This window comes from Triturus cristatus, chromosome 7, assembly GCF_964204655.1.
Source record: "Triturus cristatus chromosome 7, aTriCri1.1, whole genome shotgun sequence".
Lineage (NCBI taxonomy): Eukaryota > Metazoa > Chordata > Amphibia > Caudata > Salamandridae > Triturus > Triturus cristatus.
Genome location: NC_140590.1, coordinates 1,174,696,447 through 1,174,721,585, shown reverse-complemented (window position 1 = coordinate 1,174,721,585; position 25,139 = coordinate 1,174,696,447). Strand labels below are relative to the sequence as shown.

Below are 25,139 nucleotides of genomic sequence, written 5' to 3'. Positions count from 1 at the left end.
TGGAGAACAGGCACAGGCTCCCAGTCGCTGTGCGAGCACAAACCCAGTGTGCTCAGACCAATCCTGGTGCTTCTCTCATGCTGGGTAATAGTATTACCAGCATGAGAGCAGCATCTGGATTGACACAGAGGAGTCTGGGAGCCGGACTATGCACCCCCGTGGGCTGCCCGGAAAGTAAGAGAGGAGCACCATGGCGGCGACCAGCAGCAGGGGAGTAATCTTTTGTTTTTATTCTCCCCCGCTCTGCCCCATAATCACAATCCTTCAGAGCAATGCCATACAGAATCATTGCCAGACCTGACTTTCAATTTAAAGACACATTTAATTATTCCTAGCGCTCCTGGTTTTATGGTGTTTAGATTTATGTCATTTCCGTCTGTATTTATCCATATTTATTTTTTGCTAATTTTACCTGTATTTATCCATATTTATTTTAGGTTTGTGAAAAAATAATGCTGAAATGTGTATATTTCTGCATTTATTTAACCAGTTAATGTGCACTCGGGCCTGAACCGTTGAAAAGTTTCAATGGTATATACACACTCAGATGGTAAAATGTGGATTTGTAAGAAAATATGTACATTTTAGTATCAAGGTTGTGCAAATCTACTGCTGTTTATGGCTTGTTACTAAAATCCCCATATTTTGTTAATCCCTTTGCCTGTCAATCCTCACAGCTATTGGCCTGGAAGTCAAGACTGACAGCATTTAGAGTCACTCAAAAACAACCCAATTTCCGCTTTTATCCAAATTTAAAAATAAATACAGACAGGAAAATAAATGTTTTTCTGTCTGTATTTATCTGTAAAAATCAGCGCAGCCCTGGGCGTAGTGGGCGTAGTGAGGCTACGTGAAGCATTACGGAGTGGGGGCAAATCTACACCCACCCGCACACTTCGCGTAGCCCCACTACGCTCCGCCCGCCTCCCTCCCGCCCTCATTTTACAATTACTTAGAAACATTACATAAAGAAAATTACTTACCTGAGCTGCCGCGTCCGGGGGCTCCATCTTGCTGCTTCCTGGATTGCTTCTTCCTCATGAATGCGCGGGCGCCCGCGAATGCGCATTTCTCATGAGAAATGCGCATGCGCGGGCGTTCGCGCATGTGCATTCATGAGGAAGAAGCTCTCCAGGAAGCAGCAAGATGGAGCCCCGGGACGCGGCAGCTCAGGTAAGTAATTTTCTTTATGTAATGTTTCTAAGTAATTGTAAAATGAGGGTGGGAGGGAGGCGGGTGGCGGGCAACTCTGCTCCGCCGCGGGGTGTGCGTAGTCTGCCCCTGCTACGCCTAATTTGCGTAGCGTGAAGTGGGCAGTACTACGCACACTCCACGGGCGGAGCGTAGCACTGCGCCCACCCTTAGTAAAAATCAGTAAAAACGGAAAACGGGGAGCCCTAATTATTCCTCATCTGAAGTATATAGAGACTGACAATAGAAAATTAGAACCTTTGAAAACCGCTAAATGTCACAACTCTATTTGCAGCCTTTTATTTGAAGATTTCAACCCAGAATCAAGCATTGGGGCCACGTCACGGACTCCCTGCAATCCCCGCGCTGCTCTCACGTTAGAGCAGCGCCGTGATTGGTCTGAGCTGGCAGGAAAGACACCCTCTTCAGACCAGGGAGTCAGTGGGGTTTCTCCAGCCCGGCTGCTCAATGCAGCTGGGCTGGAGAAATCTAAGTGCCAATGTGTGTTTTAGGCAGCCGGGGATGGCCCGCCAAACACATATGCGCACTTAAGGAGTGCACATGGCACTCCTCCCCCAATCCCCCTCACTCCGCAAGCTGGCTCAAAGCAGGAAAAAAAAAAAACAATGACGTTGATTTATTTTTCATTTACTGGCTCCGAGCCAGGCAGTAGGGCGATGCTCCACCGCCATTGCGCAGGAGCCGCCACTGGGGTGCCTTCCTCAAGCAAGGGACGTATGTTCCAATTTCAAGTTGTAAATGACTTCTCCTTGTGGGTTCCTGCATTCTTACAGTGCTCATAATTGCTTGCAAAGCAGAGGAATTCGACGTCAATGCTTCTCGGGGCCGTGGGCCTATTTTACAGTAATGCATAACTTTGAAGATTTAATAGGAAGCATAAGGAGCTGGTATTGTTGTTGGATCAGCTGCATGTATTTTCCTGTCACATCAGGTGCGCACAAACAATCCTTCACTTTTCATGTATAGATCGGCGCGAAAAGACGTGGGATAATTTGGCACAGCAGGTAACAAGCAAGTATGAAAAAACAGCGAGACAACGTTTGAAAGCCAGACAATGAATTGGACTCATTCCCAAGTTCGCACTTGGAAGAAGTCTAAAGCGGTTTCTTAAGGCCCTCATAATCGTCACTATTCAAATGCAAAGTTTTTTCTCGTCGGCTGCCTGAATTGTTTCGCTGTCATTACGTTAAGAGTCTGGCTGTGTCTGCCTGCTCTTTTGTAGGCCTCTGCAGCGGCGGTGCATCCCTTAGGGCTTTTTGGCATTGCCCCACTTATGTTTTAGCCCCCGCACTTAAAGGTGAGCATTATTTCACATACATAAAGTCTTTGCCGCTGAAGAGCGCCTAAGGCAAGGTCCTTGCGAAGCCAATGCGGCGGGGCCTGAGGGGGTGGGGCTTATATTAACACAGACAAGACAGACAGTATTAGTTGAAGTACAGAGGCAGCGAGCTTCGTGCACCTGGCCCCAAGTGCGCGTGTCAGGTTGGACGGCTGCCTTTCTCTGGCCAACCGAGATGCACATTAGAGGCGTCTCCACCTGCGCATTAGTGAGCCGGGGGTGACTCAAAGCCGCAGCCCGCAGTCTCATTAATGAACGGCGAGGCTGCCTGCCCGAGCCAATCCTGGCGCTGCTGTAACGGCAGAAGCAGCGCCCGGGTTGGCTCAGAGAGAGATGCGCTGGTTTGATCAGGGGCCTCCTCCTGGCAGTGTGTGCTCGTCGACGTCAAGCGAGGCAGTGCGGGATGGAAGGAGAGGCTGTCTCTCTCATCTATCCCCCATTTTGGTGCGACAAGGTGAAGACTGAGCTGAGTCAGCTGAGCTGCCTTAAGTTCCACGGGACACAGGTAAGTAAGAATAAGTTTAATTACTAATTGGGGAGTTTGTCATTGGTGACTGTGGATTCATGCTGCTATAAGTTTGTTTTTATTACCGCACAGTAGTTGGAGTGAGTCGATGTGGCAGGCTGGCAGCCTGGGGCTGCCTTCCACAGTATAGAGTTTCTGTAAATTATACACGTAGATGGTGGATAAAATAAATATGTTGCTTGAGAAGAGTTGCAAGAACTTGGAAAATAGGTCGCAACTAAAACAATGCAGGACCAGCGTCTACTCGGAATACTTTTTACTGCCGCCTTTGGGACCCATAGCAATAGGGGCAGTGGAGGTCGGCATGGATCAGGGGTGGCGGGGTTAGGGCGTGGCGTGGGGGAGAGAGGGTTGTAAAAAAGAATGAAAAAGAACATACCTCTTCGCCACGTCTCTCCTCCGTCGTCGCCGCGTCTCTCCTCCGTCTTCTTGCAGCATCTCTCCCAAGCAGGAACAAGAAGCACATCCAAGCTCCCCTGACCAATCACAACACTGCAATGCAGCATTGTGCATGGTCTGAGTTCCGTGGTTCGGCACTCAGCCAGGCAATGGGAGCCTGGGCATGTACTCCACCCAGGCTGTAATGCAGCTTGGGTGGAGATCATGCAAAGTACGCATGACTGTTTAGCCGGCCCAAGAGGACCGGCCAATCAGTCGTTGCACACTTAGAGTGTTCCCACCACTCCTTCACCCTGTTCTGACAGCAGGGCAGCCTCGCCCTGCCCCCAAACACGCCGCAGATGAAACAAATAAAATGATAATAACGAGTTATTATCATTTTATTGTTCCTTTATTTTCACTGCTGAAAGCAGTGGGCGACGCTCCCTCCAAACACACACACAAACCCAGACACACACACATTTCTCACAGTGTGAGGGAGGGGGCAGGGCCTTTGAGACCGCCAACCAGTTATTCATGCCTTTCTGGCCATCACTGCCTGGTGTAACTTTGAGGGACATTGAAGGGGATGGGGCTTTAAGTCATCTTGAAGGGAACGGGACCTGGAGAAGTGATGGCTACTTCTACCCAGGCCTAAAAACACAACAAATCTCCCATAAAACCACCTTCCACAGATGGCCCGGCGAGGTTGTGAAACCTGTAATGTACTTCAATCATGCCAATAGTGCTGAGCCTTCACACATTTGCCGGAAATGTCCACCTCATTTGCTTCTGATTGTGATATTGGCTCGCAAAGGTTTGACCGTGTGAAATGTGTTGATTTCATGTGACACAGCATGGCTGCAGCCTAACTAAAGCAACAACAGCATTGGAGGAGCAAATGGAAACTTGACTGTGGTACTGTGGTAGTAGGGAACAGTATTGACCACAAGTTGAAGCACACATCAACAACTATGGAAACTGACAAAGGACAGCCATACTATGTAGTTGAAGAACGCTTCTACCTTAAGGCAACCTGAATATCCACGTAGTAATTACGATGTTCCCATTTCATGATAAAATTAATCTAGATTAGGATTTGTTTCAATTTACAGATTTTTCATGAAATTAATGATAAATATACTGCCATAATCACTGATGTGGACTGTCGTGTGCTTTCAATAACTCATTAGAAGCCCAGTAACAGTAGCGTGCTAGCCTCCATGTTTTCAGTTATCATTCTAGCCATGAAATATTGTCCATTTCAGAAATTCTCAGTTTTTGTACAAAGTAGAAAGGTATTTCAATTTGTTGTATGATGACTCCAATGGTAGGTTTGAGGCGGGATAGGACCATGGTGCATGGAATATATAATTCAGTGCACCTATTTATTTTGTCTCTTACGCTGACCCACCGTCTTGAGATCTAGTGAGAGGAGTTTTCAGCACAAGTGCCGGCTATATGACTTTTATTGCACTTCTCAGGGAAGTCTCCACTAGAGTCATACACCCTGTTGGAAGTCTGCTCTACCCACTCTCCCAAAAGATAATTGCCATAATGAAGCCCCACAAAGCAAATCTATCATTAAGGAAATTCTGTCTTATACAGTATGTTCACACAGGGTTACCATGACAGCAGCAGAATTGCCATTTTTCTTCCTATGTGGCAAGCAGCACAATTCACTAATTAACTGTGGGTTTACTGGTTTAAAATAAGCTGCTTTGTTATGTCAAATGTGTTTTACTTTTGTCCTCCAATATCTGCATACTAATTGGTGCTATTAAGAGCCTCTCTGTTGATTGCTTTGCTGGGTAATATTTCATGTTGCCCCGGTGAGGGCAGTGCAACACAATGAATGAATGCACTCAGGACACTTGCAAGAGCACACATGCTCTAGTGCTCTGTGTTCAGGATCAGAGACAAGCATATTCCCATCTGACAGCCAGCATTGGGGACCCCCGGCACGCACTAGTGCCAAGGCCAGACTGGTCGTAGATGGCATCGGGCGTTTCCCCGGGAGGCTGGAAGGGTGGGGGGCGCTTTTGTAGCAGTGCAGTAGTTTTAAAAGCACTGCAGAGTTCCTTGTATATCTAACATTCTTAAAGCAGCAATAACAGTGTCAAGAAAACTCTGGTGATTAATGTACCTGCTGGAGAGGGATCGGAGTTTTGTCTAGTGGACGTTTTGACTCATCTAAGGTAGTGCAGAGGGTAAATATTCCTGCTCCAAAGAATGTGTACTATGCAGATGACAGAACAGTATTTTATGTGCATAGCTCAGTGGGTTACTGCTTTTGTCACAGAGATCCTTTTGTTACAGTGCAGTTGTAAAAAATGTAAATCCAGTATTTGTAAAGTGCACAGCTACCCGTAGGCATCCCGGCGCTGGGGGTCGTCGGGAAGATTAAGCGAGCTATTGCCCAGAGTCACATGGTGCTGGCGATTGAACCGTGATCCCCAGCGTCCGGCATCAGTCGCCCTGGCCACTGCGCCACACCTCTTCCCTTAGTTCATAAGTTACAATTCTAATCTAGCACAGTGAGCTATGATCTGGCATCAAAGAGCTGCAAATCTCTTTATTGATGTCATAACTACACTTTCACAAGTGCTTTATTCACTTTCTTGCTTTCTCAAAATTTATCGGAAATGCACCATTGGCCCACTCTTTTGTCAAAATTTTCTCGGTGGGAGAACCCCCCCCCCCCCTGATCCCCCATATATTAGTCGGGCTTACTCACTACGCTCGCTCTCTCGCCACAGGACACTCATCCTGAACTTTTATGCCCAACACTTTCAACACTTTCACATATTATCAGCCGCCACTGGGCCTCTAGTCATCCTGCAGAAGCTTCTCTTCCTGAACGCTTGCTTGTCACAAGCCTGGAAGCTAATTGCGTTCCATTAATCTTTCCTTCCCATAAACTGTGGCATACGTTTAAGTTTATGGACTTTAAACACAGCGCCCCAGCTAGAATCATTCTTTTTCAAAGCCTTTTATGCTTGCTGTCCATGGCAATTGGATTGCCCATTTCTACTCAGGTGACTCTAAAAAGATAAGAAGAAAAGATTTTCAGTCAGTAAACAGAAAATGTTTCCCTTCTGAAGCAGTGGCATTATAAAAGTTGAGGGGACCCCCCTGCAAGGTACACAAAGGGGCCCCCACTCCAGATTTAATCTGAAGTTCTCAGCCTGAGTACTGTGCTGAGGGCGCCCCCTGCAGTTCGGGGGCCCCCATGACCGTGGGGGCTGCGGGGGCTTGGGTTACGCCCCTGTTCTGAAGAGCCCCCACTTTTTCTATCCCACTAAAAGACCTTTCTGCACATATTTCAAAATGACTGATTGCAGCCAGCAGCTGTGGGTCCTTCCGAAGCCTGGTTAGAGCATTTTCTTACAAAGTTGATGCCGCATGCTGTGCAAGACACTATGCAAGAACCCCCTTTAAAGGGCTAAAGTTGTCACGCTATACAATTTGCACATTACAGTATCTGTTGAACATATTAATGCAATAAGATATGGGCAATTTTTAATGTGTTTAATATTTCAAGGCTATACGTTCCCACTGCTTTATAAACCTTGCTTTCTCACTAAATTAATTTACTTTAAAAAGCACCATTTGCCAATATTTTTTTAAAACATTTTCTTGGGAGGAGGACCCAACCGGGACCCTACATTTGTCCATTAAGCTTGCTCAATTTACTCACTACATAAGCCATGCCCAGCTTTTACGCCTCACCACTTTCAAATGTCACCAGCCGCCACGGACTCCCTACCCCTTAATTTCATTTGTAGAGGCTCTTTCGCATCTCTGCTTTCTCCTTTTGTTACTGTTTTTCTATCTTATCTTCCTCACCCTTTCCTCCTTTTGTGTTTTCCCTCTCTTCTTCTGAGTCAATGTCTGCTGAGGAAAAGTAAGTGGCCTCCAAAAATGAGTGCAGGAGAGCCCCACCTGCACCCACTGACTCAAATCAAGCACTGCCTGTGGCGATATGTCAGTGTGCTTCATTGCGGGGCTTTGGTTTAGGAAAAGGTATTTATAGTTGTCCTTAATTTTTTGCATTCACTTTGCCTGCTGGTAGTGCTAAATTTGGAGTGAGAAGTTATTTTAAAATCCAGTACTTTGTAGGCAACACAGTACTGGCACATTTCATTTTGAGGCCTTTGGCAAACAGGCCATGGTTGTTAGAGGTGTGTGGTTGGGAACCGGTAGAATTAGTGGGGGCCCGTATGATATTTGGCTCCTCTGGGGCACTTGTACACCTGCTCATACAGCAGCATGTAAAGTGCTGCTGGGGAAATGACAGGCACCCCTACAAGGTGCTTGTGGTACATTAAGGGGTTAAGGTTCGCGGACAGGGTTGCGGTTGGTAAATTTAGTGAGTGGGGTGGTTGGAGAGTTAGAAAGTCCAAGAGGGCAGGGCTAGGTGGCTGCTTTCAAGCACCTTTTGAGGAGTGACACAGGCTCTGACATTGAGGATTGGACACAGCTGTTGTTGTGGTAAGGCTTCTGTCCAAAAGGCAGACTGGCCTGGGCTCAGAGGAGCGGGCTGCTAGTTGGAAGAGATCATCTTATGTCTGTCCTCTAGATAAAGACAAGCCTTTTAGTTTGTTTTATCAATTATACCCAAGCCTTTGGCAGCAGAAGCTTCTAATGGAACATGTTCCATGGTTGGGGGTGTTCTGCCTCCCCTATTGAAGGCCATTCAACGTTTACATCATCACATTTGGGTTAAAACCAAGATAAGCCAAAACTCATAGAATTCTGGCAAAATGTATGCAAACGGGGCCTTGAGCATGGGTTGTTTTAGGGCACACCCCCACTATAGAATTAATATACAGCTGCTGTAAGTGCTTCTGTTCTGGGAGCCAGAATATTCCCTCCTAAACTAGGAAGGTGCTCTATTCCCGCTCTACGGTACACCAATGACACCATCCTCCTCGTCAGCGATCATTAGATGCCTTAACTCGAAATAATCGTGGCCAATACGCTTGCAGTTAATCATAAAAGCAGGGCCAGATTTTGCACTACTGACGGCCGCTGCAACAATCTTTTTTGGCGCTCTACCACCCCCACCCCCGCCCCGAGACCGCCTCCTCAGATTCCTTCACTACACACAGCAAAAGTGCTCCTCATCTCTCCATAGCCCCTCTCTCACATACATTTCATTTGTTTTGCAGCACTGGTAACAGCTGGATTTACTAATCTGCTCAGCTATCCACATAAAATACAGATCTGTTCTTTGCAGCAGGCACATTAACCCTCTGCGCTGCTTTATGGCGAGTCACAACTGCCACTAGACAAAACTCCCATCACTTTTTTGAACAGGAACGTTAATCACAAGAATTATCTTGACATTTTTATTGCAGCCTGAAAGCTGGACACACAAGGAACTCTGCAGGGCAGCAAGTGCCTTTGAAATCATAAGTTATTGTTAATTACAGCACCCCCCAAAGTTCTGTGCCCCCACCCCCCCTTCTAGGTCAGCACCCAGTGCGGCCGCACCGATCGCACCCCCCTAAAGTTGGCACTGCATTAGGGTCTGCCATTATTGTTTTTAGTAGGGGTATTTGCAGCAGGAATTGTGGTCAGTGGGGATGATCACAGTGAGGGGAATCAAAATACAATTATTTGGGTGTTTGTGTGGAGGTAAGGCGAGGCTGTACGGGGCACTTACCCTCACTGAAACTTACATGGAATCTCATGCTGTATGCTATAAGACTCTGCCCTAAATGACGAGCTCAGGCCTTGCAATCGTTTCTGAAGGTAATTCCTCCTAAGTTACTGGCCTCTATTACTCCTGGGTATCTATCCTGTCCCTACAAATTACCCTGTTGTTGTGAGAAATAGGGTGACCACCTCACTCCATGTTATTATAGACAGGTTCCATGTCAGGGATTTTATGTGGCATTTGAATCCTTCTGGGTATTGTATTCTTAAGTGTACTCATAACTATGCAATTTGCAAGTCTGTAATGTTGCACAGGATTTTAGTCCAAAATGCAACCTTGCATACATTTTTGCAGCATTTGCATTTAAGCAAATCCCACTTGCGTTCTGTTGTTCCTATGCGTTCACTGTAAACTTTTGCCATGAATTGCGCATTTGCTGTAAATTTATATCATGAATGGGGCATAATTATGTAAAAGTTACGTAGAAATTTCATGTTCAAAGCTTAACTTAAAATTCCTCGAATTACGCCAGTGTAATACATTTTTTGCACAGGCCTCCTAATCAGACCAACACACCTGAATGAAGCCAGTGATCTGCGGTGAAAGGTTCAGGACTGGAAACTCAGTCCGCGATAACCTGGAGTGAGGTGGTCACCGCATGACTAGAGCTCGATGTCATGATTTTCAGAAGCTCCGCCATCTTCCTCATTCCTCCTCCGTGTCAAGTAAGGCTGGCTCCAGCAACCTGCGGTTTGGAGGCTGCACTTCTTCACGCAATGCATTTGCTTGTGATTGGCAAGTGAAGACTCCTTGAAACATGTAGTTTGGCAGGAACGAGAGAAAGGCATCCACGCAGGCAATCTTTGGTCAGGATTTCTTTTCAAACCTCAAGAAGAGCTTAGGGTGACACAAGAGTGGTATTTGGTGAGGTAAGTATCTGTCCGATAAGCTGTACCCCCTACGCAGGTTTACTCCGGTGGAGTAGTATTTGTAGTTTACCCGAATCTGGGGCTGCGAGTCATTGACCTTGCCGTAGGCTCTAGAGGGGACACGCAGAAAGTAAAGTATCTACATTTGTAGATTACGTTCGGAGTGGAATTTGTATTAGAGCATGTTAAGGTTAGACAAGTGACATGTATCTCTCAATGCATCTGGACTTTCTGCGTAAAGTGTACATAATAAAAATGAATAATCAATGTTTTTTAATATGTCACTCCCCTTAATCCAAGAACAGTGTGGTTTGAAATCCTTGCCCTGGGGGGGAATGGGAGGTACCCATCCATCCAAGGGCGGATTCAGGGGTTTTCTTCATTAAAAAAGGGGTCTTAGGCAAGTACCAGGCCATATACATTTTCTGTGCTGCGTTGCACCAGGGGAGATGGTGCCTTGCGCGTTGCACAACCACACAAAGGTCTACTATAGGATGAGCACTGGAGCATACATTACTCGTACAAAATCCTATGTCGAGACAAACATAGCAGGACCCCCAATCCCTGGATGTGCACTGCGTGCTTCAGCACAAATCATGAGTGGGTGCTTTTTGAGAAATGAAAACACTACCCTTTGTTAGCACCTACTTCAAGGAAGCAGTCGCGGCTGGCATGACTTGCGGGTGAGGGGGTCTGCGCAGGGGAAGGGGGGATTTAAATAACGTTGCGGCTCCTGGCCGGGTCCTGTTTTCCTGCTCTCCTGCTGAACAGGAAGCAGACAGCCTCCTTCCCTCCCCTCAGCCAATCACAACGCTGCAGTGGCAGCATTGTGATTGGTGGGGACGAGGCCCAGCCGGGCGCCTATGGGGAGACCATTTTCTACATGTAGGCTGTATGCAGTCTACATGGAGAAAAGGGAGAATGAGCATGACTGGTTTGGTCGGCCCAAGAGAAAAAGGCCCTTTTCCAGTGCGAAATACCTTTTGCGCTGGAAAGCAAATACCAATGCTTCCCTTTGCATCACTTTGCAATTATGCAAAGCCTTAGTAAATCTGGGCCAGTGTGTATTGCACGTTTACCAATGTAGTACCAAAAGATTAATGCATTTGATTTGCACCTGACCGATATTATCATAAGCAAGACGAAAATGGATTTCCCTCTCATTCATACATTCAATGGATATGTGTCTTTGCAATTGCCGTGATGCCCGTGTCGTTTTTTTTATGGTGAAATTCTTAGGATGGTGGGCCGCTTGATGACATTTATTAAGTTTATACTGCAACAGCACTGTGTGAATTGATGCTAATTGATCATGTTCAAGTGAAAACAAGGAAGGCTTGGGTCCTGCACTCCCCAGACTGGACCACCCAAATATTGAAATCACAGAAAGGTGTAAAGGGAGGTTTATTTTAAATATTCACGATAAACCTGAGACCACTAATTCTGAGGTTTTTGAGCATTTATTCTGCTTAGTTTTGATAATTCAAAAAGACATTCATAAATCAATTGGACATGTCTTTTAAAAGGAAACACCACATTAGTAAATCACACAATTGCAACACATTTGTATGCGTGATTTAGAACCATTTCTTTTGTGAGACAATATATACAACACATACATAATACCAAATGTTATTTGTGACAAAAATATATACAACAAACCAATGATCACAAGACCAACATCGATAAATTATGTGTTATATATGAATGTCTTTTTGAATAAACCTCTCTTGACACCTTTCTTTGATTTCAATTGATCATGTTCTGCATGTGGGGCATCCACTACTGGTCTTTAGTTTCTGTATTGGTAAGTCTGACCTCTCGCTTCTGTAATATTAGTTTTTTTTAAATGAATTTTATTGCAATGGTTTTATTTAAGTTATTAATTCATTCTGTGTGGGTGATCTATAACTGAGTACAGGGCCTATGGCCACCTCCAGATGGTCTATAAATTAGTGTGAACTGGGTTGCAAATTTTAACAATCGCATATTGAAAACCACAGTAACAAGATCAGTGAGGTGCCTGACTGTGTTCTTCCCCTGACGTATAAGTGTGTCTTTGCCCCCTTTGCTTTCGGTAGTGTATTCAATCCTCTAATGGATTAATTTCCCTCCGTTTCCGATTAATTATTCTGCAGCTTTGTCCGTACCTGGGATATCTGTGCTATTCTTCTGAAATCAGTCACCTTTGTAAGTCTGCAGTCTTAGTTCAATACAGTGGAAGTGACCATCTTTCAGCCTTCAGAAGTGGTGCAAAGAATGGGTGTGATGCGATGATCTTGGCAGTCCTAGAGCGCTAGGGGTTTTGGGTATATTTCTGAGACAGGAGCTTCTGACCTTAGCCCCTGTCACACTGATGAAGGGATACTTCGTTATTATTGTTCGGTCGGAAGCAGACATTTGCGTGGTGCTGTGTTACCATTAGTGTGGCCTTGCAGCGCTGTGGTCGTTGAGTACCCACAAGCTCTGGTCTTCATGATCCCAATGCTGACCACAGTGTGTTTTCTGTCTGAGTGGGATCATCAGTAGTGTGGGTGCGGTGGCTTGTTGTTGAAGCTCAGAAGATGATGGGGACCTGTGACCTCAAACCTCTAACCCTAGGTAGTGTGTGTCCTCTGGATCCTCTCTCCTTGTGTAAAGGTCTTGTCCTCACTGACACCTACCAGATATAGTTTTGTACCTTCTTTAACCTCTATCCCTGGCACACCTCTCCATTTCCTTTTCATCCAACCCCAAGGAAGAATGTCTTCCTTCCAATGCCTGACCCGCTCGTCTAGATACGCTCTATAGGTTCTGTGACTTCTGACCTCTAACCACAAATATAACATGTGTTCTTCCCTGTGAAATGGCTCCTGCTCTTAGACCTCAAATAAAGCTACAAAGAAACGGGTGTCCTCTTTGATCTCTAACATAACCGAAGGCCAGTGAACTTTTGACCTTTAATCCCTGGTATGTTCTCTCTGTTGCAGGTTCTCTGGCTGAGTAATGATCCAGTGGACACCCAGCCCATCTGGACCTGCGATGGACACTGCAGCCCGTGCAGTGCTCACTGTCTACATCACGGTGGAGGTTCTGCTGGCTCTCCTGACCGTGGCTGGCAACCTACTGGTCATCTGGGCTGTGGCCTCAAACCCACGTTTGAAAAGCATAACTAACTACTTCATTGTGTCTCTGGCTGTAGCGGATGTGGTTGTGGGCCTGCTGGTCATTCCCTTTGCCATCACCATCAGTGTCGGCTTTCACATGAACTTCCATGGCTGCCTCTTCCTAGCCTGCCTGGTGCTGGTCGTCACACAGATCTCGGTCTTCAGCCTCCTCGCGATTGCCGTGGACCGATACCTGGCCATCCGCCTCCCGCTCAGGTAATCTACTGGTTGTGGGTTAGGAATGGAGTGGGTTAAGGTGGAGGTGACTGACTTTAAGGCCCTATTTACAAAGGTAACTTTACACTTGTAGAGTTACTCACAAGTAAATTTACACATGGTGTAAGTCTATACTTTTAACTATTTACCTATTCAGAATGTATGTTTACTCCTACATGCAAACTTACATGTGTAGACCCCTGAAATCAGGTGTTAGAGACATCTAAGAAAGAATTTGGAAGTGTAAAGTTATTACTAGTGACTTCTCACACATAGGCAGTAATCTCCACATACAAAAGATAGGAGAGGCAAAGGCAGAGGACTCTCCTACTCACCAAACATAGACTTCCATGTTAAAAAATGCCTTTTGGCCAAATTTCCACAACCTAGAAACATTAACTGCATCATTCAGCAGAGGAGATTTATAAGAATGAGATCAATTTGCTCTAGTGATAGGTATCTTGTGTCTGAATCTGTATAAGTAGGGTAGAGTTTTTGAAAATTTGCATGTCAGTAATTTGTGACAGAGGAAGCACACACTTAGGCCCTTGTTACGACTTTGGCAGTCTTCGGCTGGGACCGCCACTGCTTTGTTCCCAGAAGACCACCAAGGCTGTGCTGAGCCCTCCCGCTGGATTACGACTTTAATCCAGGGCAGGCGAGCGGTGCTGCTGCGGTCTCACAGCGGTGGTATGTTAGGCTCATGGGAGAGCCTAACAAGACAAACCACTGTTGTGAGAGCCTGCAGCATGTTCCTGCACGGTGTGGCATGCACCATGTCTTGCATGCCATACCATGCAAGAACGAGGCTGCAATTCCAGGGGGGCACAACATGTGCGCCCTCACACGCACCCCCAGGCCCAGATTTGGCATGGGGCCCTATTAGAGCCCCCTTACCTGCATGTCCTCCACCCTTTTCAGAGCGGGGTCCCTGCCATGAAAAGGGCAGTGGAAATGCAGGTCGTAATATGCTCCCCAGGGTCGGCTTCAGCACCGTCAGCATATTCAGGCCCTTTGAAGACTGCCACTGCACGGGATCATTGATCCGAACGGAGGCAGGGGTATTGTGGTAATCTCACTGCCACACTCCTAATAGCGGTACAAAAGGGGGTGTTGATGGACGGAGCATCAGAACCAATCAAACACTCACACCCAGTCAACAGATCTGGGTTTGATCCATCACCGTTCTTTAGCCCACTCTGCCACCCCAGTTCAGACATGGCCATATGCAAATCAGTCTGACCCTGTGCCTCATGGGAACAGTCCAGCCCGAACTGCCAAGCCATGCCTTCCCTGGACCGGAAACAAGCTTCCTAGGACCGGTTTCTGGCATTTCAGCCATCTTCAGCCAGGCTTGCTTGAATCCAGTGGCAACGTGAGCAAGGGACTCACGTCTGATCATACCCTGCCAACTTATGGCGAACAATGTGGTACAAAAGGGGGTGGTGATGGACGGAGCATCTGAACCAATCAAACACTCACACCCAGTCAACAGATCTGGGTTTGATCCATCACCGTTCTTTAGCCCACTCTGCCACCCCAGTTCAGACATGGCCATATGCAAATCAGTCTGACCCTGTGCCTCATGGGAACAGTCCAGCCCGAACTGCCAAGCCATGCCTTCCCTGGACCGGAAACAAGCTTCCTAGGACCGGTTGCTGGCATTTCAGCCGTCTTCAGCCAGGCTTGCTTGTATCCATTGGCAAAGTGAGCAAGGGACTCACGTCTGAGCATACCCTGCCAACTTATGGCGAACAAAGCGGTACAAAAGGGTGTGGTGATGGACGGAGCATCAGAACCAATCAAACACTCACACCCAGTCAACAGATCTGGGTTTGATCCATCACCGTTATTTAGCCCACTCTGCCACCCCAGTTCAGACATGGTCATATGCAAATCAGTCTATATATTTTTGTAACCTTAATTTCTGCAAAACTGCTAAACAGATTTACACCAACTCACAAAAAAACATGATTTCTGGGTAAAGATCTAGCTTTCTGCTAACTTTGGTGTTATTCTGTTAAGCCATTTTGTCTGTATCATTGTCTAATTATCACTATATAAACTGCATGGACAAATTGCATTTGGGTATCTCCCCGTTTTTCTCGGCCTCTACTAGACGGATCTCCCTGAAACTTTCCAGGATGGAACTGAGGTGGATGAACTTTTTTGGGGAAAGTTTAATGAAGATTCGTCAAATAGCTCCAAAGATGTTAGCAAATTACAAAATGTTCTTCCTGTGAAAAATCTGACCTAACTATAAGAACACAGTGGCGACCGGCACTGTATTAGGTAGTAGATTTAATCTTTCTTTTACTGCTGGTGAAAAAAAATGCTTTCACAATTACAGTGCTGCTCTTAGACCATTAAACAGCACGCTGACCCTTGCACACTATAGAGTAGGTTTAGCATAAATATCTTTTCTGTAAGAAACCCTGGGTAAACATTCAGTGAGAGGGCATATCTATCTATCTATCTATCTATCTATCTATCTATCTATCTATCTATCTATCTATCTATCTATCTATCTATCTATCTATCTATCTATCTATCTAGAGTCGCCACTGTGTAGTGATATTGAGATAAGAGTCTTTTTATTTCTTTTAGATCTTTGATGCAGTTTGACAAATCTGCAAGAAACATTTAAAAAAAAAGTTCATCCATTTTGGTCTTTAATGGAAATTTCACACTAATCTGTCAAGCGAGGGCCAAAAAAAAGGGTGGTGGCAAAAGTGTGATTTCCCATGTTAATTAGCATAGGAAAGTATGGTCTCTGATACAAAGAAAATGGATGAACGTTACTCAGAGATCACACATTTTGTTATTTGGTGTTAATCTGTTCTGACGTTTTCCAGAAATTAATGTTTAAAAAGGTGTTCGGTGGGAATGGAGATATTAAGGTAGGTAAGAAATTAGAGATCTCTGGACCATTGGTGTCCAGATATGCTCTAATTGTCAATCAAAAGAGGGTTAGCATAATAGGATTGGTTGGCCACAACATAGAGAATATGTTGTGGCGGCCATAACAGGACTCAGGGATTAAGTCCCCTCATCCTGAAAAACAAATCAAAGGCCACATAAGGGATCAGGATGGACATACCTTGACCCCAATGTCCATATAGGGGGTCCCACAGGCACGATCAAGTCAAAATAAAAAAATATATGTATTTTGGGTTGTGTGTACTAGAACCTGGTATCGAGGAACCCAGCAAGGTACCCCATGTGGTATTGCGGTACCAGTGCCATTACCACAATAATGGTAGCGAGGTACTGGGGTGACACAGTACCAACAAAAAATTAGGGAAAAATAGAAGGGTCTGGCTACAGACCAGACCATAAAGCAAACTGCCATTACCACTGCTCTTACTAACACTCCACCATCACCGCTCTTAACACCACCATTAACACCATTACCATTGAAACTAGCACAACCATTACCACCAACATCATTCCCAACACCATTGCCAGCAAAATCACCATTACACCTACTACCACTACCACCACCATTATCACCACCACCATTAGAACCAATATTTGTACCACCAGCATCCCCATTACTACCACAACCACCACCCTACCACAATTACCTTCAGCACTAACAATTTTAACACCACCATTATTACCATTTCCATTAAACACAAAATCATAGTTCAACACACCCACATTCCTATGCCCACATAACCACCATCATGCACCAACTTACTCATCATAATACATCAAAACAACCAACATTATACATTCATACAATCAACCACATATGACAATATTCTCACCATCATACACCAACACAAGTAACATCACAAGTTGACGTTGACACAACCAACATGATACACAAACACACCCACCATTATATGCCAACATACCTGCTGTTTTACATCCATACAAACAACATGGTATGCCAACACGCAGAATAAAAGAAACACAAGAAAACAATGACATTCCCTACAAAAAGTAAGGTTGAAATGGACTTACAGTTGACTAATATATTAGCTAAAAAGTCATGAAATTCATGAGTTAAGGTCTCGTGTCCCAACCTCACTGTAGCAAGTCAACCTTAACTCCCCCCTACCAGCTTACAGTGTTTCCAATGCCACATATCATTTCAAACCAAAGGTAACACACTACTCAACATAAAACATAATCAACTACACCATATGTAAACACACCAACCATCATAACAAAACACAACACACATAATACACCAATATACTGACCATAATATGCCAACACCCCAACCTTCATACATCCATCAACCCTCCACCATATGTAAACAACCACCACTGTACAGCTACCCTTCCAACATCTTTTAAAATCAACACCCACCATTTTTCTTCTGCACAACAACCTGTTTACACCAAAAATTGTCCATGTATTCACTGTCAAATGCCAGAACAGCCACCATCAATCACCTAAACACCCCCAGCCCACCATCGTACAGATACACATACGCCTCATACACCAAAATACTCACCATCATATGCCAACACACAAAACATCATGCAGCCTCCAATTACCTATGTTTCTGCCGTGTCACTCCCAGAACTTAGTTACACCATCATACAACCTTTTACACATGTCAAAACATAAGCATTGACATTTTCAATCTCATCTCATTTGAAGCTTTCTCAAGTAATAGCAGTCATGGTGCACTTAGTAGGGTGGGAATATACACAACATGTAGCATACATCACAGGCAACATGTGATATAGTGCTAAAGTGCCTTCAGTGGATTTTGGTGACATCTAGTTTGATGACTAGGTTGTCTGCCAACTGTTCGGAGGCCAGACTGTTTGTTAACGTGGCGAGTTGTGGTGCAGTGGCCTGAGTGGTTGACTCTGGAGTGTGGAGCTCACGTTCGATCCCTGGCTCCGGCGGTAGCTCAGCTTAGCATCATGTGACTCTGGGCAATAGCTCACTTAATCTCCCGGATGACCCCCAGTGGCTTGAAACCTTAGGGGGTGATATGTTTGTGCTTTACAAATATGGATTGAATGATTGATTGAACGTCACCAGAACACTAAGATTGCAGTACAGGGATATATCACACATGGCACCAGTTATGTATTTTGTTACATATTTATTTTAGTGCAATCATCATGAAAACAATGTTTTTTTTTCAAACATGGAAATGTTTCCTGAAAACAGTAATTGAAGTAAAGGACTATACTGCTTGATTGTAGTAAGCAGAAGAGAAAATTATTTAATTAGGTAGTTCAAAATGTGGGATTTTTAGAGAAAACTTGGTTAAAACCACAGTAGATCCATAGAAGCCAGAGCTGCTTCTAGCAAGGCAGATCTAAGATTTGGCCCGAATTACAATTTTTTTCATGAATAGCCGCTTATTAAACCATAGTCAGTGTTTAAGCTCAGAGACCTTTGAAGCTGCTGCTCCACTGCTCAGGTAACAAATGGTTTCTATTTAGACAAAGGTAAACTGTGAATCTTTGTAGTATGTTTTTTTACTGTCATCCAAATGCACTGTATTACCTAGAGAATTAGCTGGAGGAACAGAAACCAGACTAAGTCCAGACCCCCACAATTTGAAAAATCCATATTTTACAGTTCTCTGTGAAATAATATCTCCTACTTCTGAAGTATTGTTTTTACCACTCTATTTCACATTTCAAACATCATGTGGTTGGCAGTAGAAGAATGCCTGTTACTTATGGCCTTCCTCTTGTTCTCGACTGCAGGTACGGAGCCCTTGTGAATGGTGCCCAAGCTAAGAAGGTGATGGCGATCCTCTGGGCGTTGGCTATCTTCCTGGGGATGATCCCCCTCTTCGGTTGGAACAACCTTCATGCTGTTGAAAGTGGCTGCAAGGAACAAAACGATGAGGTCTCACCCCTGGATGTCACTCACTCACCAGCGAACAAGATGCAGGCTTCTTGTCGAACAGTGGCGTGCTACTTTGAGGTGGTCGTGGACATGAACTACATGGTCTATTTCAACTTTTTCGGCTGCATCTTGCTCCCTCTCGTGTGTATGATGTTCCTCTACATCAGCATCTACAACGTGGCCTGCAAGCAGCTGCGTCAGATGCTTCCCAAGGGTGGAGGTCCAGGCAATGGTGGAAAGACACTAGCCTGTCTCCTCAAGGAGATTCATGCAGCCAAGTCACTGGCTCTCATCGTGGGGCTCTTTGCTCTCTGCTGGTTGCCTCTCCATATTCTAAACTGCCTGCCTGTTTTCTGCCCCGACTGCCCAAGGCCACCAATTTGGCTCATGGACTTGGCTATTGCTTTCTCTCATGCCAACTCAGTGCTTAACCCAGTCATCTATGCCTTCCGCCTGCGTGAGTTCCGCAGGGCCTTCTGTGTACTGGTCGGAAAAGCCTGTTGGCTCAGGGAGGGCTACCGGGATGAACTGACCAGGGTAAGCACGATGCGTTCTATGAGTCGAGAGACCAGCATAGCCATGCTGTCAACCACACGGGACACGTGATGTCCAAGCATAGGGGCACCCATCTGACTATGCCCTATGACCAATGATACCATATAGTACGAACAGCTGGCTTCCCCACAAACCACATGTGCATGGAGCCAGGGGTGGGCAGCCACACGGAAGAGGAGATGAGAGTACCTGCCACCAAGAGCTTGCCAAGCAGTGGTATAACGCATATGAAGATATGGCATCCGGGATATCAAATGAAGATATGGCACCAAGCCTTAACTAGACGTCACGTTAACGCATCATGGAGGCCAAGCGGTCATTGGTCTGCTGGATGCATGGTTCAAAGACATGGGGTGATTACCTCAGCACAATATCTACTGTTTACTAGTTTATTTATTGATAGAAACAGATGTGTGTTTCCTATCCAAAAGAAGAGACATCATCCTGATGCCAGTCTAGTAATCGAGAAGTGCGAACTACATCTCTGTCTATGGCAGCAGAGCTCCTGCTGCCCAACACTGGGGTGACAATGTGTATCCCTTCTGCTTATAGGCCCCTCTCCTCTACAATGGTGGTGGGTGGAGAGGGAGAGAGACAAAGTACAATATCTTTACTCACTCACCCTCCGTATCTGGCTAATGGCACAAATCTACCTCAGGAACCTTGGGATGCTAAAGGAGGAATGAAAGTTATTATCACCAATGTGAGAATGTGCAGGATCAGAGTAATTCTAACCATCAATAGAATACAAAGAAATTCATATTTATTCTAATCCACCATTCAGTGCCCAGAGGGAGAGAGAGTGTTGTTCTCCCCAACTACAGCATACATAGGCTAGCAGAGTGAATAGAGTAATTCAGGGCTTTAAGTGGGCTGAGCACCGGCAATTCCAAAAAGCAGGTGCTGAGACGGGTCTCTATCGGGTTCTCCATTTTTTTGCCCTCAGGGTGAAAAAAAATCTTAACTCTGCAGCAGTACCACCCTTTACAGCCTTTGGGGTAACTGCAAAGAGATTCTCTATAGTTCTTTCACAGTCTCATCATTTCAGAACTAAAACATTTTCAATATTCTATACACGAAGCCATAGTTGTTGAATATTTATGTTACACAACTAACATCCATTGGCTAAGCCAATAGCCCTGACTTGTTGTAGGTGTAATGTTGCTTGTTGTATTATATATCTGTATGCAATGACCGAAGCAGCAGAATACCAGTCGGGCGGCACGCTATGCTAAGCACAGATTTTTTGCGTGCATATTTTTAAGTCACGCCCTTAATCACATCGGCCACGCCCCTTTGAGAGACCCCCTCGTTTTTTCATTCCACTTAAAGCTCTGGAGTTATTCTCACTGACCTGACAGTACACCGGACTCAGAGCTGTTATAGCACACCAGCTCATATACAAGGAGTCCAAAGTTTTCACACCATCCGAAGAAAGCACTGGAGATCAGAATTACTCTGACTCACCAGAGATTACAAAAGAAATCAGAGGTATTTTCACCCTGTAGATAAAACCAGCGAATCATATTTACTCTCACTAGCCTGAGAAGAGAATGCAAGGAAATCAGAGTTAGACCTACAATCAGAGAATGCACACGGATTCAGCCTATCCCATCCACCGGAAAATACACAGGGAATCATAGTTGTGTTTACAAACCAGAGTAGGCAGGGAATCAGTTATTTACACCTTCCTGTTAATACATAAGGAATTACATTTATTCTCATTAGCCACAGAATACAAGGGGAATCAGGATTATTCCTGCCCATGATTTCGGTGTTATTTTCACCAAGAAAAGAGTACTCAAAGAGCTAGACTTATTCTCACTATACAGAAAATAAGCCGAGAATCAGAGTTATTCTCATCCACAACAGAAAACAAGGAATATACAAGTAGTCGCAACCACCAGAGAATGCACAAGCATCAGAAATATATATTCTGACTCCACAGAGAATACAAAAGGAATCCAAGGTATATTCGCAGTGCAGGGCATACATGCAGACACTTAGATGTAGTCTTACTAGTTTAAGAGCTCAAGGCAATCACAGTTATTCTCACCAATCAGAGAGTGCACAGTGAATTAGAGTTATTCTCACCGACACGGAATAAAATATTTCTACCTTCCATGGAATGTGCAAGAAATTAGAGGTTTTCTCACCAACCAGGCAACAAACAGGGAATCAGAGATTTCCCCATAAACCAAAAACCACATATGGAATCACAGCTATTGTCAACAACATGAAATACACACAGAATCCTACTTATGCTCACCAATCTGAGAATACAAGAAATCAGGTTTGTTCACAAAATCCATTGACTATCCAAGGAATGAGAGATATTCCATCAAACTAATTAATAAACATGGGCTCAGAATTATGCTCCCAAATCTTAGTAAACAGAATCTGATTTAGACTCACCAGCCAGAGAATGTCAGCTGACTGTTCTCTCCAACCAAGGAATGCACAGGGAGTCAAATGCATTCAGTTTGCAAATTGTATGCCTTGAAACCTAAGTAGTTATTGCATTAGTTTGGACCAAATTAATGTTGTTTAAGAGACCAGAAAAAAGAGTTAGAATTCCAGAAGTCATAAGGTAACATGGAAATGGAGTATTCTGTCTTAATGGTTACTTTATCTATAAAGGAATAAAATATGGTGTATATTATGCGAGCCTCAAGTTTGGCCTTAAAACCAGAGTTCTTTTTTTTTACCCCCAACCAGAGAATACATACGGATTGAGAATTAGTGTCACCTACAAGACAGAAAATCTGTACTCAGCACCACAGAATACTCAAAGTCTAATTTATTCTGACCAGCTATAGAATACAAAGGATTCAGAGTTATTCACACAGACCAAAGAATGTATATTAAGCAGAGTTTTTATAAATAACCTGAAAATATATAGTGAATTCTAATTGTTCTCACCAATTCCGGAACACAAGTAATTTATTCTCACAATCCAGAAAATACGCAAAGAATCATAGTTATAGTCAGCAATGAGAGATGGCACAAGAAAGTAATTCAAATTAACTTGAAAAAAATCACAGCAAATCAGAGTGATTCACCCACCAGAGAAAACACAAGAAATTACATTTATTTTCATCCACCAGAAAACACACATACAATGACTACTCTCATCACTCAATGCAAAGGGAAAAATGATTATAACAGAGGAGTTCTAGCAAAAAGATAAAACTATGAGGAGGAGGAATACTTGCTGAGCACACAGCAAACAATATATAGGCAGTTTCACGCATGCAGCACCAGTTGTAGGTGGTACTCGTTCCTTTACCCCCCTCTAAACTGCCCTCAGACACGCGCTAATGGTTCCTTAACCTAAAGGAGATCTTTCTTCTATTTCCATTTTTACTAATACTGTCGTATATGAGATATATGTTATGGTAATTTATTCAATTCAATAGCATAACTATGTACTTTTTGAAATGGTACTACCACTTATGCACTTTGACCTCATGTTGTAGTGTCAATGTTGTTGCACTGCACCACCTTGCATGCGATTGGTCACTCTGTTGATTTCATCATTTAGACCATCTGTGCTGTGTGTACAACATAACAATAAACAACAATTGCATGTGATAACCACTTCTTTAGAATTATCCTCTTGGGCAACAATGTGCACGATTGCTTCAGCCATGTTGGAAATGTCAGCTTTCATCTGGTGAGAACACATGTTGCAAATCAATATTTAGTCCCAGTGTCAGGACTAAGAATCCATTTTACAATGGTTTGTAACATAATGCATTTCAAAACCAAATGATGCAGTTTCATGCTTTCTTCTGTTTGGTAACACCTGAGCATCTAAATATGATCTAACGGTACTATTCCAAATACACTTTGCATTGTCTTCATTAATCTCCTGATTGCAAGCAGCACTTTATCCTCACAGTCTAAAGTTCTCTTTTTATTCTTTCTATTTATCGTTTATGTCTTGTATGCTTTATTCTGTTCTAGCTCTTAGACTTTGGTAGATGTTATGTTTCCTTCCCCTCTTTATGTTCATGCTATCACAAAACTAGTACAAATTAAATAACTGCCCCTATCGGTACACTCAGCAGGGAAATCAAAAACTAAAGGGTCTTGCCATCCAAACTCTTGTCACCCTTCAAAATGTAGGGGCATATTTCGAAAGAGTTAACACCACCAGAACGTCACTTTTTCGGACATTGTGGTGGCGTTAACTCCTTTGCCTTATTTACAAGGCAGCATAAAAGCCACTTAAGGTGGCTGAACGCCACCTTGTAAAAAATGCCCCTATTCATGCAGCAGTTAGCTAAAAGGGGAGTGCAAGGGGTGTTGCAGTCGGCGTTCCGCCACAACACCCATTGCTTTTTGAGGCTGCCCCATATGTACAAGGTATGGGGTAGCGACAAAAATACCGCTAGGGAATACCTGATCTTGAGCAGGCGATATGAGTAGAAATATTTTATTTCTCCTCGTATTTTGCTCTTTCCACGTGTGTTGCATCCTGTAGCACACATAGATAGAGCAAATTGCCTGTAAAGATTGTTTATGTACAGGAAGATGTCCCTTCCTGCACATAAACGATTGCCTCAGCAGAGCAGGCACCCTAGCAACATGGCGCTAGGGTGCCTGCGCTGGCACTAGGCACCTTTTTTAGTGCCAGTGCTAGGGGTAACGCAGGGGTGCACCTCATTCTCGTGAATACGGTGCATCCTTGCGTTTTGAAATTGTTGGAGTGCGGCGTTACCAATTGATGCGTGACACCGCGCTCTGCCAGTTTCTTGTAAATATGCCCGTAGTCTGCTATTCATGTAGAAATACAAAAAATGTAAGGATATATTTTTACAAGATACTCTAGTTTTCATAAACAAGCATACATATTACATTTAAGTTTGTAGAAATGCCACTCTGGCTGACAATATGCTCTAAATGTGGATTATTTACCTGTAATCTTCATAACTCCGAGTCCTAAACTCCCCCACCACAGTCCTTAATCCATGGGTGAATGCGCCTGTTTCCAGAATAGTCACCAATCTTGAATTACCTGTTTCCCATCTCTCCAACTTGGCCCACCTCTTTTCCTGTTTCATGATATAAATAGGAAGTACACTAACCTCACATCCTGTAATATTCAAGCACCCCTAAATTTGAAGTTGAAAAACCCCACCAGGCTAGGAAGGATGTGAAACCTGGACTCTGACAGGGAAGCTCAAGACTCGGAGTCAGGATGAGTGCTTGTAAGTAACCGGCAAATACCTCCTTCTCCGCCTGTCCCATCACAGTCCTTGCTCCATGAGCTGACCCCCCAAGCATGACATTGACTTCATCATGAAACCAGTCCAACACATGTGATGCT

General features: G+C 44.4%; 1 protein-coding gene across 2 annotated transcripts in view; it reads left to right on the top strand.

The window, feature by feature from the left end:
• The window catches only part of LOC146811367 (adenosine receptor A2b-like), a 99,164-nt gene extending 75,760 nt beyond the window's left edge, over positions 1-23,404 (top strand). For both annotated transcript variants that reach the window (XM_085618481.1, XM_085618482.1), the window contains 2 exons: positions 13,019-13,411; positions 19,105-23,404. In XM_085618481.1, coding sequence (XP_085474607.1) covers positions 13,035-13,411; positions 19,105-19,855 — 1,128 coding nt within the window. In that variant the 5' untranslated portion in view covers positions 13,019-13,034 and the 3' untranslated portion in view covers positions 19,856-23,404. The remainder of the gene's footprint in view (positions 1-13,018; positions 13,412-19,104) is intronic.
• The last annotated feature ends 1,735 nt before the right edge of the window (positions 23,405-25,139 follow it).